A 21,475-nucleotide genomic window follows, 5' to 3' on the forward strand; every position below is an offset into this window, starting at 1 on the left:
GTGGGACAAACTGATGAAGTTACCAACAGCAAATTCTAAATGGGAAGTATTCAGGAACATAATCAAAGAAGCTACTAGGCTTTTCATACCAACGAAGAAATACTGTCCAAAGACCTAGATGGACATTGATTGAATAGGTATTTTCTTTTTTTTGGCTGATGCTGAATAAGCTTGCTTTCTTGCATCATATGCCTCTACTAATGCTAATGCTAAGACATTCATACATGAGGAATTCTTTAGGGAAGGGTATTCCAGAAGTTTATCTAATTCTAATGAGGAGCTAAATGACTTTGTGATAACAGAAGGGAAATAAACTGAAAGGAAAGTGGAGGAGAAATTGTTGAGGATGGACATAAAAAAGGCACATGTAGGGGATGGAATCTATCCAATTATATTAAAGGAGACAGCAAAGGAGGTAAGCAAATCTTTAGCCGTAATTATGAGAGCATCCTTGGATTCAGGAGAGGTCCCTAGGTACTGGATATATGTAAATACATCTCCAATTCATAAAGGGAATCAAAAAGAGACATGAGTAATTACAGCAACATGAAGAATCACTGGTTAAAGAAGTAATGCAGGATCATTTAGAAGGGCATGCAAGTATACTGCAATCCCAGTATAAAAGGTGGTCTTGTCTATATAATCTGATAGGTTACTATGATGCAGTAACCAAAGAACCAGATGCAAAAAAAAAAAATTGACATTATATACTTGGATTAATTTTGACATTATATACTTGGATTTCAGGATTAATTTTGACATTATATACTTGGATTTCAGGATAACTTTTGATATTGTTGCATGCTGGGGCCATTTTTTTTTTCAATATTTATCAATAATATTTATGAAGGTATATCAGGCTTAATGTCTAAGTTTGCAGATTAAAAAAAGGTTGGCAGGGTTAACGACAGTGATCAGGGTGAGGTACTACAACAAGATCTAGGAAAATTGGGTTGATGGGCGGCGAAATGGCAGCTTAAATTTAACATTGACAAATGCAAGGTACTGAACATGAGTAGCAGAACCCAGAGTAACTTATCAACTGTGGTACTACACTCAGGGTAGTGGAGAATGAAAAAGATCTGGGGGTGATTGTGCATTCAGAAATTAAATTCTCTGTGCAGTGCAGACATGCAGGAATTATACATGAATTTTCTAGCAGGGATAAGGAGGTGCTTTTCCCCTTGTACAAGACAATCGTCAGGCCACACCTTGAGTACTGTGTACAGGCATGAAAGCCTCATTTTAGGAAGGATGTAGAGTTGCTAGAATGAACACAGAGAAGGGCAACAAGACTGGTGAAGGGGAACAAAGGGATGGTCTTAAAAACAAAGGCTTAACTTCTGCAAATTGCAGCGTCTGGAGACTAGGTACATTTAGCAGGTTCCATACTGATGGGATTCTGCCTCATGCTCAGATTACAAACCTGAGCGCTCATAAACTGAAATTGAGGAAAGACAGTTGTCGAATAGATGTGCGAAAATTTGCCTTTAGTCAGCGGGTAGTTGATTGCTGAAACAAACTTTTATCTGTCGTTGTGAAAGTTGATAGCTTAAATATATTCAAGGAAGAAGTGGACAAACTTTTAGAGCGAATGGATGGGTGAAATGGGAGGTGTATTTTTTCTTTCTTTTTTTTGGGGGGGGGGTGCTGTGTAAGCTTGCTTGCTTGCATCATCTGCCTCTACTAATGCTTCCAGAACAGCTCCTGGGGTTTTGTCAATGATATACAGAAACTTTGCTAGCAGGTATAAGGAGGTAATTATACCTTTGTAAAAGGCCATGGTTAGGTCGCATCTTGAGTACTGTATACAAGTCTGGAGACCTCACTTTAGGAAGGCTCTAGATCTACTAGAACGGGTGCAGAGTAGGACAACCAGACTCATGAAGGGAACAAAAGAGTGCTCTTTACCTATAACTGCTTCAGTTCTGCAAATTGCAGTATCTCGAAACTAGGCACTTGCGGGAAGATCTGATTGAAGCGTTTAAATCCTTGAATAAGGTATGTTATTAGTATACTTCCACTTGCTGAGACTACACATATGCGAGGGCATAAATTCAAGTTGAGGAATGATGATTGCTGGATAGATGTGCATAAGTTTGCCTTCAGCCAGCGGTTGATTTAATTGTTTGAATAAGTTTCTAGCTGTTGTTGTGGATGGATTGAATAAATTGAAAGGAGGACTAGACAAATTCTTGGAGAGTACGGATGGGTGAACTGAGGTTTTTTTCTTTTTTTTTTTGTGGCTGAGGCTATATAAGTTTTCTTTTTTACATCATTTGTCATTACTACTACTAGTATCACATAATATCTAGTGCTTCAGATAAAATATATGGATAGTTTACGCAATATATATAAAGCAAAAAAATAATCATTTCAGATTGCTATTGGCCCGATTTTAATAAATTTGGAATGGCTAGACAAATGTTTTGAAAATGCTCAAATACAAAATTTCATGAAAATCCGTCCACGGGAAGTTGAGTTGCTACATGTGGATAGACGGATATGGTGAAGCACCGAGCATTATGCAAATATACTAGCGCGCTTAAAAAAATTGAGGCGTTTAGTCAGCCAAGCAAGTATCTCGAAACGACTGCAGTTTGTTATACAAGTTACACAAAAGTTCTTTCTAGTGTAAGATACCTTAGTGAATTACGCGATGTCTTTTTAGGGGGACATTTTGAACAAACACCTCCCGAAGGGATTTTTCATTTTAATAAACTAGACAAGTAAAGCTGCGCTGAATAAACTTTACTCCAAGAGAAGTGATGATGAACATGTTACTGCCTGTAACGACGTGTGTCAGCGTACAAAGAAGCATTTTCCTGTAGCCATTCTATAAGTCGTATTTACCACCGTCATTACAGCCGTTGCTAGGCGTTTCTTCGGTGTTGATAAGTAACGACCTTCCTCCTGATGCATTTTGCATCGGTCATTCCGTTCCACACCTTCCGCACTTTGATGGAATAACAGCGAACTACTCATCGCAACCTAAAGCGAAGCAATTCCACTTTTTACGTTTAACTGTGAACTATTTTATCTTTCGGATGACCTGTGTTAAAAGAATTTCCTCGTCATTTAAAGAGCCCCAGTTATCGCTAAAAATTTAAGTTTCACGTCTTGTCGAATTACATGTTCCTGAAAAGCATTTCTGTGTAATCGGTCCGGAATGAGCTTTAAAGTTTCGGCTTTACGTTCAGATCCACGGTGGTGGAAATACCTGCAGGCAGTCGTTCACTCGCCCAGCGATCTTAAAAATGTCTTTAAATGTTACATAAAATTGTAAGTGTTGTCATAATGAAATATTGAAGTTTTTGGTTAAAAGAAGCGATACTGAAGAAGCTGCTAAGTGTCCACTGCTAAGTATGCCCTAATGATCGTCGAGGAAACAACAAGATCAGCATATAACGTTAAATGATAACAAAAAAATATAATTTACGTTACAATTTCTTGTTATGCGGGAGTCTCTGGCTGCACTAATGTGGATTGCCACATTTTGCAGATCAAAGCGTGAGGGTAAGGTATAATATTTACCTGCTTGTTTTTCTGAGGCAAAAAATGTCTCCAAAGGACAAGCATAATGCATCAACAGTAAGGTTTTATTGTAACTAACAGAAGAAACACTAGTAATATGCTCAGAATATCTCATCTGTATACGTTCCATGTTGGCCGCAATGATTTCGCCCTTGCTTCGATAGCATTCAAACAGCAACAAACACACTGAGTTTGTGGTACTTGAGGTATTCTGCACCTTTCCGAATGCAGCCTGTTGCTTCAGATTTCTTCGTTACATCTCCTTCTACCCAAAGCTCCTAGCTTTGAGTAGAAGGAGAGTTTCGTATGAGATTCTGTTCAGAAAAACGGTGCAATATTGAACTTCTATAAGTGTTGGAAGTAGCCAGTTAGTAGAATTGCTATTACAATTTGTACTAGAATTATTTTGAAAATTTTGGTTATCGTGTGCATTGATTACAGCTCGAAACCCTCTAAGAAGTTCTCTCTCAAATTTCAAGTTTAGCACAAAGTGCTGTACTGTTAGTGTAACTTGGCATGACACTTAAATTGGTTTGTTGGTTATTTTGTGTTTAATGGCGCATTGGCAGCTAAGGCCATAATGCTGCAAGTCAAGATAAAGAAAAACATTAAAAAAATAAATCTGGTTACTTTTAACCCGGTTACCACGTAAAAAGAAGTAAATATATATCAAAAATATAATTTAAATTAATGGCGTGTAGAAAGTTTAAAACGTCAGACATATTGCCTCTGTCATCTATAATCTGACTGGAGTAAACGGTTCAGCCAGATTAATAAAAAGCGTAAAAAACATAAACAACGTGCGATGGTAAAAACAGGAGGAAATTCCATAAAAATATGAATTATGAAAAACATTTTCACAATTCGCACACGAGGCGGGTCATTAGTCCTCAGCAGAAAAGAGTGTCAGATGACTGTCACCTATGCAGAGCCGAGCAGAACAACTTCCCTTCGGATCTGGCGTAGACTGGACTGCCATTGCTTGATTGCATGCTTGATCTGCTTTAGTTTATTTGCATTCTGTCCATGTCAAGAATTTTGCCTCTGGGAGTATAGTTTGTTATGCAATGTTCGAAGCGATTTAATGACACTCGTTAAAACTTCTCTTCCAGTTTCTTAGTACTTTTGTAGGAGTTCATGCGTGTGAACTGAAATTTCTGTCATTATTTTCGCTATCTTGGAAGTGTTTCTTAAGATTTTATCTAAATGGTTTATCTGAGTGGTGGAGACTTTACGACATCGAACTTCGATAGTTAGGCTTCTACTGCGCCCCTTTTTCATTCGATACAACAGAAATGATTTTACTCAGGACTCATCGGAACAGCAAATTGAAATCTATATTTTCTGCACGTTCACAAACGCAATCTCCACGTGCATTTATTAGTTCTAAAACAACACTCTGTTCCAGGCGATTTGCCCGATATCACGAACATGCTCGTAGGCGGCAATCTGGAGAAAGTTTTGGTGCGCGTGTGTGTTGCGGGGTGACACAAAGGTCACTTTCTCTGCCAGTGTAGCCACACAGGTTTGTTTTGTAAAAAAAAACAGAGACAGTGGAAACGTAAGTTAGAGTGAGAAATAAAACACCGAAAATGATAGAAGTGAAATACAAAAATGCATATTGGAAAATACACGCAGAAAAGTGGGTCTTCAGTAAATTACATTTCAGGATTCAATTCCTTAATTTTGCGTCAACACAGTTTTCCACTATTTTACACTCTTCATACCCTCAAGACAGAGAAAGTCATCCGGTGGGGGAGAGCAGATTTCAAATTAAAAAGAAAGAAAAAAAAAATGTGTATAGCCACAGCAAATTAAAAATATTCACCACTCATTCTGATGAAAATTTTTGGTGAAAGGTGGTTGGTGGGTTATTGAATTTTTATAACGCATTGGCTGTTGAAGCCACAGCCAGGTCAGAATGCTCATTCTTGGTAATATCTATGAACAAATAACCCATATCAGAATGCAATAAAATTAAAATAAAGGGTAAAATTATAGTTTAAGTTTTATAAATTAATGTGAGTTATTTGAATATAATTATATAAATTAATTGATTGGGCACGAATAAAACGAGAACAATTAATTGATTAGAATGTGAACAAAGCATTGAAATGGTGTTGCTGTACTCACACATAGGAGGGTCATCTGCTGTCAGCCCTATGTGGAGAAGAGAAAGAACGCTTCTCTCTTCTTATTCGATAATCTTGATATCAATAATCAAGATTGATTATTGATATTTCTTATTCTCTTAGAGGGACTGGCGTCATGGTAAAGTTGGTCCAAGTGAGGTGATAAGCTCGAGGGATCTAGAGGAAAAAAGTGGGTCAAAATTCATGACAGCTCTTGGGAATGAGGGCATTTCCTCAAAGTTTACAGTCCCACTTGGTTGCCACGGTTAAGATTACTAGCGTTAGCAGTTTTTCAATAGCTTTAGCAATGGCATAACTCATTCACAAAATTTAAGAAGAGTAGAAAAAAGAAAGGTGGCCTTCCTCTCGTTACAGCTTGGAAAGTGCAAGTCTGGTTTAGTTCTAGGAAAACTAGAATTTGGAAGTTAATAAAAATATGAGCTTTGTGATCGCTTTGTCAAGGGCACAGAAAATCGCTTGGCGCCAAGGACCAAATTGAAAATGTGATGTACGTTTCACATTCGTTGTCTCTGCTGCTAATGGTAGACTAGATCGCTTAGTGGCAATACTCACGCCTGCAGAAATGCGTTGAAGTAATTCGTTGGCAGTGTTACGCTCTCTCTGTCCCGTATAACTTATTCATTTAAAGAGACCCATTTGCAGCGAATATGAAAAACGTTTTCACGCAGACCTCTTTTGCTCTTTTTTAATGGAGAGTAACAGGATCGGTGTAACGCAGAATGCCAAGCTAGTAACTAAATAAACAAATTCTCAGTAGAACTAATGAATCCGCTTTCCATTTCTTTTTTTTTTTTTTTTTTTTAATAAAAAAGAAGAATGTGACTTATTTCAGTCTTGGTTCGAAACTACATATCTAAATAAAAATTCTTCCGTCCTGGACTTGGACCCGAGCACTATGTCTTATTTGTGTGTATTTCCAAGTGGTATAGTGAAGCATTCAGTATTTCAAAGCAAAGGTGGAGGATTTTGATGAAATGTGCAAAATAGTTAAATAATGCATATTTAACTATTTTGCGACTTCAGGTAATAAGAATACAATTTAATGAAAATCGTCGTATGAATGTGTACACGGATATGTAAAATGTTAATCTTACACTATGTAATATTAAATATTGATATACATATTCGGGAAATGCCTTTGAAGAGATAAATCGAATCTGAACCTTAATTCGGCTTTGCAGTGATTTCGTTCTTAGCGAATGTTAAAAGCGGATATTGCATATCGTATTTTTTATATTCGGGTTACTCCTGGAAGAATTTCTCACTACTAAAAATAGAATTACAGTGTAAAATATGTCACTAAGTTCGTTTAAAAAAACTGATGGGTAAGTTTTATGATCGATAAAATTTGTGGTTGATTCAATTTGTAGCATATGTTTTTCTTTGGGTGTATTAGAGAATTGAAATGTCGCAAAAAATATCGAACGGAAGCGGAATTTGATTGCTTCGCAAATTTATTCCAATATTTGCTATTAACAGTTAATACACTTTTCAGGGCTCTTTAACTATTGTATCAAAAACAGTGAATTCTGATCAGGTGATGTGTGAGAAAAAGAACGGCTGCATATTGAGGCCGCTGACGATAAGTGTGATACATCTAAACAGAATCGATTAAAGGATTGATTATTAAAGGACATAAAGATGGCCTCTAATAATCAAATATCGAGTGAATTTAGCTACGCAGATTAAAAATCGCTGTTAGGCAACAAAAAGAGCTTAAAAGATATAGAAAAATCAATATTGCAAAAACAGTTTCCTTACCTAACCGAACAAGCTCATAAATAAGCTGCACGAGCATTGCGTCGGCATCCCTTTCATTAAGCCTCGTAGCCATTTGTTTGCCGTAACCTGTACTTCGTGGCACGACAGCTTAGGCAGACTGCTCCTGTTCTGCCGATAAAGAATTCCACGGATAAGAGATGCTGGCAGCACTTTGGAAACTGATATCATCTAATGCACGCGAGCTACTCGGAACCACGTACACAGTTTCTTTTTTTTCCAAGTGAGCCTTAGAAAACTTGGTCTCATCTTTCCATCTCTTTACAACGCTCACGTGGACATAGAAAGTTCGGTTTTCCTATCAAAATAAACTTTGGGAAGTCAGTCTGAGAATGTAGCTCACACAGATGGTGGCTTCAAACGTGGTACGCCCCGAGATTCCAAGAAGGCGGAAAGTGCGAAGAAAGATTCAAATTACTTTCCAAAAGTTTAACTTTGTTGCTAAAATACTGGTCGGATAACATTTCCACCAGACCTCTTGTTCTACGCTCACGCAGAGAAGAGGATGAGGAGTAGTAGTAGTACATTTAGTTTTTACAGCTCTTTTCTCGCATCTGGTAACGATGACTTTGGTACAGATTACTACCTGAACCTTAAGTACAGTACTTTTTGTTCCCCGTTTTAATGTTTATGTACTTTATATATGGCCCTCGTGGGTAGCACAGTTGGTAGGCTCACCGTTCTCCCCACACCGGATGGAAAGACCCGAGTTCGAATCTGGTCGATAATGGGAGGAATTTTTATGGGCTTTTTTTCACAACGTGTCTGAGTTAGTCTCAGGCGAAGGTAGCATGTTTTTTTTTTTTCTCTCGGAAAGTCTGTTTCCAGAAAACCGACCTCAGCACATACGAAATTTAAAAACAATATACACGGAGCCACATGCCCTTAGTCGCCGATGCTCCTAAAAACCAATTAGTTTATATATGATTGATACATAAACAAAGGATAAACACGGCAGTTTAGCTGGTTTTTTTTTTGATTATCCACGATAAGTTTGTGAAAAAAATAAGTTCCCTCGTTCAGTTTTTTTTTTTTTTTTTTTGATTTTCGGAAATTTTATTTATTTTTTCATACAAAAGATCTCAATATAACGTGCGTTGTAGCTGAAGCACTGGGCATTATGTTTGTTCCCGTGTGCTGACTGGAGGAATGAATAGACAATATGGCGGATGCACAGAAACGAAATGTTCAGTTCGCACATAAGTCGTTTGCCTTTTGCTCTTTTTTTTTTTATTTATAAATTAACAGTTGGTAACGCACTGCATACATTTACTAACTTATTTTCTGTAATTTCGTTCTATCATTTTATAGCCTGCATACTGCACTAGAAACTATGCTGCAGTCGAGATAGTTGGTTGTTTCAGAGCTTCCTCTGGTAGCCTACGGTTATGTTGTGAAGAAGGGCACTAATGAACACACAACGCAACCCCATGGATATCAAAATATTGTTCCAAGACGTGTGAATACTATCGGGATGTGAATGGTATCGAAGGCTGCTTGCAGGTCAAGGTAGGTAAACTGCAGCCATTATCAACCCACTGCAGGATGGAAGCCTCCTCAACAATTCATGTTGAGGGAAATGGACCATAATCTGCTACGGTGGTACAGTGCGGGTTGGAAAAATCAACCGTATTTAGGTCAGGGGCTTGAATCCCGGTCTACTCAAGGAGCGTGTGCTACTGCACTGCCGCTCCTGACCACTCGGCTACGGAGGCCTCTTTCCTCAAAAGCTCGAAGGACTGGAAGGCAAAAGTAGTGACAGCTAGGTTGATGATGGAGATCTTCCAGAGACTGAAAACAAGACTGTCTCCAAAAGCTTTGAAAAGAGACTTTAAGAACAGGCTACTGGTCGGTACTGACTGCTTGAGATTTTGGTAGGGCTATTATTGTGTAATGATTCCACAGAGGAGGAAAGTGGGGTTGGAGATGATTTTATTAAATACTGTAGTTAAGGTATCAGCAAGGTAAGGGCAAAGGCAAAAATCTTATCATGCCCCATTGTAACAGTCGGGGATGCCTTATCCCCGACTGCTACAATGCAGTGATTATTTGCTGCTTGGTTAACCTCACTGTGTCTAATGGGACATCAGATGAACATTCTCATGAAGTAGTAGCAGACTGGGGCCTCCGGCCGACTGAAGAATCTAGCTATGTAATTCATCCATTGGTCAAAGTCAATCCATAACTATGCTGCTGGTGTGCGGGAATTATGCACATGTTTTTCATTTCTTGAGGTTTTCTTCTAAATGCTCCTTGACGGCTGCAGCTTTCTCTGTCTATTGAAAACGACTCTGCAGCGCAAGAAAGCAATTCTATCTTACACATTACCAGACTGATTCCACTTAGTGTGAAGAAGCTACTTGGTATAAAAACTACTATTCAGTGATGGGGTTGGTTGGTTGGTTATTTGGTGTTTAATAGCGCATTGGCAGCTAAGGCCATAATGCGCCAAGTCAAGATAAATAATAAACATAAAAAAATATTTGGTAACCTCTTAACAGGTTAGCACGTTTAAAGAAGTAAATACGAGAAAAAGATAAATGTAAATTCAAATACGTGGTTATAAATTAATGAAGTGTAAAAAGTCAGACATATTGTTTCTGTCGTCTAAATCTGGCTGAGGGCAAACGGTTCAGCCAGATTAATAAAGTCGGTAAGATATATAAGTGGTAAATTGGTAAAACGGGACAGTAGATAAAAATATGAATGGTTAAAATAGTTTCACAGTTCTCACGTGCCCTCGGTAGAAAAGAGTGTTAAATAATTCAACGATAGGGTCCACCAGACTTTAAAATATGCAATGATGATGATTTTCTTGGAGGCAGCTGGAAACTGTTTGGATCAATTTAGTTAGAAGATTTATTGCTAGGCTGAAATCACGATACTGAAGACAGTTCAACGAAATGGCTGAGGCTGTTTCAGCACAAGGGGCAAGATATTTAATTTTCAGATATTTAAGTCCTCTTATAATTTTTTTCTATACTTTTAGTGGACTTACTGAAGTTAGGCATGGGTATGCTGAAAGGGATGATGGGGTCGTGATCAAGATGAAAGTGCTCTTCCCTGCGCATTCCTCAACAACATCTGTAAAGGAAGCACATACCATGTCAAGTATTGGGATCCACGTGTTGGTTTTTGGGGGTCATATTTGAAGTCTTGAAGAGAGCTTTCAATTATCAACTGAGGTCATCAAGTGCGGTTAGAAGATTGAAGTCCCCATAAACGATATGGTAGGCTGATGCGTGGAGGTGGTTGATGAGTCAGTTGATTAACCCGTCTATAATCTGTAGATTCAGGAGAGGTGGCACATATATGGAAGCCGTGTACACTAGGGAACAACGCCATTTTAGTGTAACAAGTACTGCATCAAACTGCTGTGTGCTACTATCAGCATAGAAGACAAAGGACAAGTGTTCCTATTTAAGAGGATGATGGCTCCGCCTCCTTTGCGATCATCTCTGGAGGTTCTGTACAGATAGAAATCTGTTGGGACTACACAGGGGTGAGATTCTTGGTCTTTCTTTATCCATGTCTCTGTGATGTATATAACCTCAAAGGTGTTCGAGAGGAGATGGTCAGTTACATCCAGTTTATTGCGGATAGACTTAGCGTTCTGAAAGAACCTGTTGGTTGGAATCATTTTCACTACTGTATACGTTGGTAGAGGCCTGATTCTTGGTGAAGTCTGAATAGTTCTGCAGATTGAGAAAAGCACAGTTGTCTTTTGATGCCGGCCATACTTCTGGACTATATTTGTAGTAGGTAGTATGCCTTTGCTCTTAATAACAAGGGGGCCTTATGGGAACAGTGACAAATCAGTAGTTCTGATTTTCCGATAACATTATGAAACGAGGGGTTAAAGGATGGATGGAGGGCCATGTAGTCGAGTCACTGAAATTCGTATTATTGAAAACATTACGGAAAAGTAGTCAGCTGCCATCTGTGTGAATAGGTTTTGGGTTGCTTGATGCTTTTTGAAAACCGATGCAAAAATCATCTGCTTTCCGATAATTTTTTACCGAATTGTAGAATGAGCGAATTTTTTTACACTCATCGGCCAGTTTGTTGAGTGTTCTAACTTCTTGAGGTCGCAGGCATCCATTTCAATTCTGGATGCTGAGTAAGTTCCACGAACAAAATGCACAACGCATAATTTCTTATTGGTTTAGGTAATTAACTAAATAATAACGGTGTAGATACACAATAGTTTACCCATAAATTTGAACTACGTATGTGGTGTAAAGGCATCGTTTTAATTGTATTGCACTACTTCAAATAAATAATTCTTCTCTAGTAGAGCAATACCGGCTATCTCGTTGTGAAGGCACCCACAATATGAGATACAATTAAAACGATGCCTTTACACCAGTAAAGGCATCGTTACTAAATTTATTTTCCACTGAAAATAAATATTATATAGACAGTTATTTACAATACAAATTTCATATTCACATTACAAATCAACCGTTCCGTGCAATGGGCATTTGTTGTGCTGTAGCTGACTGGTGAAACAACCTGGCAAGTTGGCTACAGCAGAAACCGATGAAAAGACATTGTCTACAGATGAGCACAAGCATCACATCCTAAAGACTGATCATCATAACGAGCTGGACAATTAGGCTACAACAGAAACCGATGAAGAGACACTTTTACAGTGGCCGACTGACTTGATGTCGAGGAAGTACTTATTATTAGCTCTATTTCGTGCCTTGTAAAGCTGATGACTAGGTAGAGCAAGTAGCGTAAATGCGGTAGAGCAATCACCTTTTGAGAAACGGAGAGGCAGAGCCACAACGTCTGCCCAGAGATAGTTACTACAAGCTGGATATTGGTCAACTTTCGCTCAGGTAATGAAAACTGGGAGTCCTGGCTAAAAATATATGCAGCTGCTGTTTTCCCACCGGCTTGTAGATGCGCTGTCCTTTTCTATGCAGTGCAGTCGCCTGGTATCCTCATTGCTGAGGTGGTATTCGCTGTCAAGCTGCATTTGGGCTAAACGAATATACGGATCTTCTGTGAGTTTTGCCGCCGGTTACATTTGCAGGTAAACGAAGAAGTGACTGGTTGCTCTACATATATTGATTTGTATCCTGTTTGTAGATCAGCGTTAGTAAGGGTGATGGAAGTGCGGTACTGTCTTGCAGATTTTTCCTTCGGTTATAGCATGCACGCTGGTCTGTCTGTGCTTCTGAGTTGTTTCTTTATTTGTAATGCACTATCTGCTGTATAGCGTTGAGGCTCTACGATTTCCCTTGCAGTGTGCAGTTCAGTTTAGCTTGTTGCAGTGGGTATGGACATGTCTCCATGTATCGGAATGTCTCCATGATCATTCTCAAAAGTGGCTTGCAGAGAGAGGTTACTAGCGAAAACGGAACAGAAATTGCTTGTAATGGGTCCAACACAAAACCTATTATGCCTGAAAGCCTAATGGCCAATACTGACCAAGTAATAACCAACGGGTTAATAAGTAGAAGCCTCGCAGACATCATCACTGAACACACGAGACCTATCACAGCCCTACAAACACATAATACAAGGATTACGTTAGGCAAGATGGAAAGGATTTTTGAATGCATCACTGACCTCTTCACTGAAAACCAGTTCCTACGGGCGCAAAACAGAGATCCTGCAAGAAGTATCTCAAAAGAGCCAACTCGAAGAACTTAAGAGCATGACTATGAATTGTATCACTTCGAAGCCTGGCCAATGTGTAGGACTCGCGTTCACCTCTTCTGTGCCCACCTATGAAATGAATAAAAACTTACCATTCACTACAGCCCAACACGAACGCCAGTCAAACAGGGTGGTTGGATGACACATAAGGAGAATGATGTAATTGCATACAATCAGATTTCCGCACTGACAAAGAACCCAAAGCGGAATAAAAAAGAAACCTATGAGGAATCAACTGATGAAAGTAACGTTGTAAGTGTAAATCCCCTAGCTCTCTTTACAACAGGCCGAACATGCACACCAACACCAACTCAACACACTGAATCAAGCCTTGGATAGATCCATGATGACGCCTACCATTTATCCCAATTCTGTTATTAAAAACTGTCAGGAAACTCAACGTCATACTGACCTTGCCCCCCCCACTCCTAGGTTGCGGTTATCGCTGGGCCGTCCCCTCACGTATCCAGAGGAAACACAATGAAGGAAAATCGCAAAACCCAAGAGGCAAGGACAATACCGCAGACACGAAGAAACAAGAGATCGCGAAGATCACATATAACTGGGATAGCCCCAACTACTTGGCTCAACACTAGTGGCAACGCAGCACACGTCGATCAACAACCCACTCACAAAAGCCTATTCATTTCACGATTGGCTCCACATACAACCGCTGAGCAAGTTAAAAATGGCATAAAAGGTAATTTGAACATATCTGTTGATGTATACCAACTACCCACAAAATGGCCTATTCATCTTTCAGATTATACTGCAACAGAACCCAATACAAAATCTTGTGTCAGCCATCCACTTGGCCCCGAGGGCTCTTCATCAGGCCCCACTTTCAATCCTTACCCCCCCCACCAAACTTCAGATGCACAGAATGTTGCAACGGTCACATTTAGCGTCCAGTCAACCCCGCTAGCTGACTTACTGAAATCATAGATGGAAGCACAATAATTCCTTTTAGGATATCTCAAAGCAACCCCTCCAGAACAGACAGAAAAAGACCGCAGAGGGTACTAAGGAATATCCCCAGACATAATAGCCTCTCTATATTCTATCAGAATGCCCGTAGCATCGATAACAAGCTTGAAACTGTAGAAGAGCTTTTACTCTCACACGATTTTTATGTGCTCTGCATAACAGAGCACATCAGGAGGAAAATCACCTCATTTCGGCTTGACCGAAATGAGGAGGATTTTCCATACGCCGTGTCGGCTGGCTACAACGTGATTCTCTGCTCCCGACAGGACAAAAAAGGAGGTGGAGTGGAACTCTTCCCCAGGAAACAAAGCATAAGATCACTATGTCGTATGCGAAGCCGAGAAAGAACAATTCCTTATCTTCGAACCTTGTGCTGACTGGAATGTTACTGATTAATTACAGCCTTAAGTCTGTCCATGCGAAGAACTTTGCCATTGGGAAGATTCTTGGCTTGGGCAGATAATCCATTTATAATCCGCAAAGTAACTATATTCCCAATGCCACTGGAATGCCATTGGCAATATACAGGCCCTCGTGGGTAGCATAGTTGGAAGAATCGCCGCCTCCCCATACCGGGTGTAAAAGACCAGAGTTCGAGTTCCGTCGACGACGTGAGGAATTTTTATGGGCCTTTTTCATAGCGTGGCTGAGTTAGTCGGTATCAGTTGAGGATAGCATGGTTTTTTCCTCCCGGAAATTCTGGTTTTCCGTCCAGCAAACAGAAAGTCGACCACAGAACCCACACAATTAACAGACAGTATAAAAGGAGCAATATGGTCTTAGTTGCTGATGCTTCTAAAACCCTAGTACAATAATAACGGCAATATACAATAGCATTTCCTGCAGTATAGGGGAATGACAGGCGATAGTAAACAAGGAAAGTGGCAGATTTGGCCACAGCATCAGCCAGATCATTACATCTAATGTCAATGCGGCTTGGAATACAGCAAAAGAGAACATAGCATCTGCTGAACTCGGAAAAGCACTGTGGGCGAAGGCTGTATACCTCATAAATGACAAAGCCTGCAGGGCAGTTAATCATCAAAATCTAAGAATAAATAGTTCTTAGATTTTGATTATACCAGCAAACGTCAATTCTGTTTCTCACCATTTGTTTTTAATTTATTGTGATGGGCGTTCTTTATCACTCAGAAGAAATTGTAATTCCTTGAATATTATACATCGTTGAGAGTCACTCACTGGATAATCAGTTCATCTGATCAACACCCGTGGAACATTTTTAAAATTCACTTTGTTCATATCCATGAGATCCGATCCTTGCACAAGCGTCTTGTTTTGGCATTTTTCCCACCGTTGACCTAACGTATCTCTAGTGAAAATTTACAGCCAGACAACACATAATATATGGCGCAATATGGCCTAAGTTGCTGATGCGCCTGAAACCTTACAACAACCAACCTTTAGTGATGAAGGTTCGTTTAATTCATTTATGAATGCACATCTACAGTTCCCCATTCCTCCTGGCCCTGTAGCCGTGATGCGAAATACGGCACATATGCTCGCAAATGTAATATTTTTCAAAAAAGATTTCATTCATTTTCCAGTGCTCGTATTTAAATACACCATTGGAAATTTCAAGCTGATTTCTATCAGCACTTCAGAAGGTCCGCTAAATTTGTGATTTTTCTTCTGCAATTCACCTAATCCTTTTTCTTTTAGACGCACTTGATTCGAATTTACTTCTAACATCGCAATTCCTTTTGAAGTTAAATATTTAATCCAGAGTCGTTATAGGTGATCTGTATGACCTGTGTTTGCTCTACCTTGTTATTTATACGTTAAGTATGCTTATAAATCACTGTTTATATTTTGAAATTTGCTTGTTTGATTTTAGTTGTTTAGAATTAAGGGAATTTTATGTTCAAATCTTATTAACAGTCATGTAATTGGAATTTATATATTTTTCAATTTCTAAACGGGTAGCTCTACGTTACCTTTAAAAAAATTTAATTTCTTATGCTTTCCTAAAGTAGTTTTCTCTATAAAGGAGGGGAGAATCACTGTCTTCTCGGCAAGGGCCAAAAAAAAAAAAAAAAAAAAAAACACACACACACGTTCCAATCAATCCCGGTCGCCTTTACTACAAACTGACACAAAACTTGCGTTACCAGTTAAACAGCTTCATTTATTTAGTACAGTGGACCAAGTCATGCGTTATTATTTAAACTCTGTGCCCTTTTCAGATGTGTGCAACTGGCCATTTCTCTAAGCCAGCTTTCTCACCCACCATGTCGCAATCTGTGGCTTAGTGGGTCGCGATAATTTCCGGTGTTTAATGAATAAATCAGAATCATTACGGAAAGTACTTAGTTACTTTCTATCTGGCCTTGAATGGATTGTTTTGAGGGTATGAGGTATCGGCTAGATGAATTGCCGCAAGAAAAATATTGAGAAACACCGCCTCGTAATTATACCTCAGTGGGTATGACTCGCCACACGGAACAATCAGAGGGAGGAAAATTAACTGTTAAAACTTTTCATACAGCAGCAGGGACTTGTTCTTCTGAAAGGAGTTGGTGACCTATTCTTTCTCTTCCCTTTTTCACATTGCGCTCAATTTCGCTCATCTTTGAACTATTCCAGATCACTTGAGTATTTTTATTTCTCGTGTTAAGTTTATTTGCTTACATCAATAGGCTTTCCTTTTACACTTTTTTTTTCTTGTTTCTGAGATACAATCAACAAGGATTCGGTGTGTTTTAAATCCACATTAAATTTAAATTTTAGATTACGATGCAAAATGGTATTACTACCAGCGCAAGTATTTTGGATCGTTAACATCCAGTATGACGCTTGCGTCTGATCAACTGTTGCTTCTTAAACAAACTGTCTCTAAAACTGCACTAGTGTGACATTAGTAGCTATAACTGAATTTTGTTATTCATCCAAATTCATTAAAAGAAATATGAAAGTTTCGACTACCACTAATTGTGATTTTTAACTCAATTCCAGTCATTTAATACAAGCGTTTCAAAATTTCTATCTTTCAAATACTGTGTGCTCTTCATATCTAACCAGGCTTGCAGCGTTTCTATCCCTTGATTATCGTCATCAAAACGACGCATTTCAGTTAGTGTGCGTGTCCAAAAACCAAAGTTGAAACATTTAGATGAAGGATACAAGAAGGTTATGCTAAAATTTCGTGACCAATGTTTTAATGTTGTGAATAGTTTTATGGAATACTCGCTTTATTGTGGCAATGACCTTCTGCGACTTACTAAAGAGCCATGGTACTGCAATGGAATCCTGGATAAACACGACGAAGCTGTAATTAAATTCATTAACTCAAATGAATTCATTCAAATTCATTTACATTTTTCTTATGGAAAAATTGTACCCAGTACTAAAAAATTTGTTTTGAACATGCATACTTCAATACGCTGTTATTTTATTCTATGTTTTTCTAAAAGTTTTACTCTTAGCATTAAAAAAAACTCATACTGGGAGCTTCTCGATCTTGGCCCACTCATGTAAAGAAGACGCCACATTTACAAGTAAACTAATAGCGTCACCGCCACGTGTGAGTAAATTTTAAAAATGAATGTAAAACCTTCCTACCCAGTATTTAATTATTTAAATTAAAAATTGATTTTCAATTCCCATAAATTTGAACTACAATTAAATTGCCATTAGCGGTTTTTTTTTTTAGCCTGCCATTGAATTTAATTTGGAGATTAAAAAAGAAAAATAATACTTCGTAATACTGCATGTAGCTACATACAGAGCTTACGTTTATGATTATTATTTTGTTTGTTATTTTTATTACTTTTTTGCTGCTCTATTTTTATGAATTTTAAATTATTTTTTTGGCACTGCAATTATGTTTGACATCAAGATATGAAAGGAATCGTTTCTGGAAAACCTGCTTACCATATCTGTAGTTTCACAGGCATTCCGTCCAAATTGATAATCTTCTGTTTAAAGTCGATACCTGGAAAACAATATTAAGCTTATTAAGTATCAACACACATCACAGCCAAGGCTATCTAGGTTGCTAAACTGCATGCTAAACTGCACAATACACAAAGACGTATCGGATAAAAGAAAATACAGGAAAAAGCCATTAACACAACAAACTCTAAGTACAGTATATGATAAAAACAACCATTTGAAGTACATGTTGACTACATGGCGCCTAACTTATGATTTTGTAAGCAAGAAGCGATTATTCAGAATTTGTCACAAGATAGCGTTATAACTTGCAATAGTGATCTAATCTTAGGAAATGAAATGTTTCTCTGGTTTTTATTCGATATGTCGGCATGTGTTTCAGGGTGAGTGGTTTTTGGTACCCAGTTGCTACAGAAAAAAAAAAAATGCTAATAGACGTACCCTTTCAAAAATAAATAGGTGCTTGACAGAAGCAAGGTGAGACAGTTTTTGCATCTGAAATTGTGAGGAGACAGAAGATCAACATTTTTTTTTTTTTTGGTTGATGCGAGCTTGTTTTCTCGCATCGTTTACCTCTACTAAATACTAATATCAGTGCTGCTTACACAACGTGCTCTTCTTTGACGAAAGCGTCCCGGATGTTGGTTTCCATCTGTACCATTCAGTCTAGAGTTTATTTGTCGGGACGAAATCCACATTAAGTTGTAATTGCTCTGAAACCACGGTTGATACTCGCAGGCAATCCCACTAGACAACCCTGAGCGAGCCATACTAGAATCCTTGTCGAAGCAGAGGCCAAAGTGGTGGTTGAAGTTGGTTCCCCTCAACCACCAGAATACCATCATCTTTCAGAATTTCAATGGGTCGCAGCACACGGCAAACACTCCGGATTCCTATGGCGTTAGTCTGAAACGTAGGCTGTGGTCGTGGATCCCAGTGATACTAACTGGAGTACCAGCTGCATCAGTAGAAGATCCCCTTGTCCAAGGGGATGGAAGGCAAAGGAATTTTTCTTAGCGAATTTGACACATGGGGAAGTATATCCTATGATTTGTAATGTTTTTTAAGAAGGGGATTTATTTTTCAGGTTTTCATCATGTTAGCGGTCCTTTAAAGGGTACTGCAGCCCTTCTGATCTCATTAAGGATGACGACTATAATGCACAAACTGAATATTGCCTCCTTTACAAATAGGAAATCCCCAGTCACTGTTATGAAAGGCGAGTGATCATATGGATGACTAAGGGCACGAGGGTAACTGAGGCCAAAATGTGCCTATTCCTATATAAGGATTATGCGTAATAATTAGGTCTCATTTGACATCACTGTAATGGAGAGCCGAGTGGAAAGCTAATGCAAGCGAGTGATTCCATGAAAGGAACAGCATGGCTTTAACTTGCGTTACACTTCTTTTTTTTATTATTATTTATTATTATTAGCCATATGGTGCAAGGAAGCCTGGGGCTTATGCTGCATCAGGAGAGAGGAACAAGAGTCAGAAGTAGAAGGGAATCACAAAGAAAGAGAAGAATGATGATATCCAGCTCAGGACCCTGGGTGTGCCAAGCCCATAACTCACCAGATGTGAGCCCCTGGGGTTGTTGTTGATATTGACATCCTTATTTAAAGAATTTTAACATAAGCAAAAGGAATATCTTATAATTAAAATACCCATTATTCAAATAAACATTTGGCGAAAATATTTCGAATTTGCAGCACATCCTTGAAACAGATGTGTTGTTATTCTAATTCTCCCGTGCTGCAGCTTCACACTTGAGACAAAATATAATAGCGTCATACATTTTCAGAATTTCTCCGCATAATTTTATGCTCAGAAGTGGACAGCAGCTAAGTTGATAACAGAAGTGCGTGTAAAAGCAACAAACGCATAATGGAAATTTAAAACGGAAAATACTCGACTTAAGATTAGCATCTTAATCATTATCTGGCGTTTTAAAATAGTCTAATGTTCACACGAAATGCTCCCACACATAACGATCACAGATACCGTATCAATGATGACGGGCTTTTGTTCTTTGAAATGCTTCCGTTAATTAACTCAACGTTATACTCTAAAGCGTGTGCTTATATTGTCTGCAGTATCTTTTGCAGAATATTCAAGGACATTCATGTATGCGTACTTGAAAGGTACGCGCTAACATGATAACTGAAATACGGCTCAAAAGGTAAGATGACGAGGAAGCTCCTCACTGAAATGAACTTGCTAAGAAAACTGGCTGCTCGTTGTTTTAATAATTAAATAATCAAAAATTCTCTGTACACTTGTTCTATAAACGTATAGCGATCACTAACCCGACTATAGGCTTATCTTTAGTCATAGACAGGAAATGAGCCACGTGCTTCGAACAGCACAGGAAGGCGAGTCATAACGGGAAGCGGGATAAGTGTACAGAAAAATTCTGGAATTCCTGCAAATGCGATAAAATCTCTTAAATTTGTCAGTCTGGAGAGTAACTTATCAAACGATCAAGGAATCCACTCTTTAATTTTCGGCTTTTGTGTTTCCATTTTAGTTTTATTTAAGCAGCAGCGTGCATTTTCTAATGGAATCCAAAAAAATAAAAATAATAACAATAAAAAGTTTAACTATTTTTAAATTAAACTTTCCGAATTCAAAGTTTGCGAGGAAAGAGACAAGCTAAGAGAAGAGAAGTGTAAAGCAAGCGTTAACTGACTTAATATAAGTAAATTAACAAAATTTGAATGAAATTTAAATTCTCTTACTTTTTATCCAGTGAATGCGTACTTTACCGTTAATGAGAACAAGTAACTTATATTCTACAGTATGCATGAATACATACATAGAACGAGTGAAAAGTGCAAATAATCCTAAATCAATAGCATATGGTTTTGATTTTCTGGCGCGTTTGCATATGCATAAGCACATATTGTATTTATCACGTCTCTGTGTGTCCTCATGTAATAACTCAACTTCCAGCAGATGGAGTTTAATGCAATTTTATAGTTGGTCTTTTAGAATGACTTGTCGAATCTTCGAAATTATTAAACTTATTTATATTAATTATTTCAAATTTTTTCATACATTTCACACATAGGTTATCATTTTCCGTATATTGACTGAAGCATTGGATATTACGGTGTTTTTTTTTTTTTTTGTTGTTTTTTGACGCGAGCTGATTAGAGACATGGAAAGAGCAATATGGCAGATGCGTGGAAACGACATATTGTCGGTTAGCGCACAAAAATCGTTAATATTTCAGAAGTTCGTAATTTGCTATCTTAATAAGTATATAAATACTTGAAAATCTCATTATTATCTGATTATTGTATTAATAAAAGCAGAATTTGGTGTTATATTGCAATTGTTATTAAAATCCAGGAGGATATAAGTAAAGTTCATTTCAAAAGTGTTGACAGCACACTGAGATGCTTGCTACTATTTGTTCAACTTGTTAA

At 38.2% G+C, this 21,475-nt stretch overlaps 1 protein-coding gene across 3 annotated transcripts in view; it reads right to left on the reverse strand.

Moving 5' to 3' along the window:
• Window positions 1-21,475, reverse strand: part of RabX4 (RAS oncogene family member RabX4) — a 148,727-nt gene that overhangs the window by 54,689 nt on the left and 72,563 nt on the right. For all 3 annotated transcript variants that reach the window (XM_090369455.1, XM_090369457.1, XM_090369456.1), the window contains exon 2: window positions 18,018-18,078. In XM_090369455.1, coding sequence (XP_090225581.1) covers window positions 18,018-18,078 — 61 coding nt within the window. The remainder of the gene's footprint in view (window positions 1-18,017; window positions 18,079-21,475) is intronic.

The sequence above is a fragment of the Mastigoproctus giganteus genome, chromosome 3 (assembly GCF_048544385.1).
Source record: "Mastigoproctus giganteus isolate SK-2022 chromosome 3, ASM4854438v1, whole genome shotgun sequence".
NCBI classification, from domain to species: Eukaryota; Metazoa; Arthropoda; class Arachnida; order Uropygi; family Thelyphonidae; genus Mastigoproctus; species Mastigoproctus giganteus.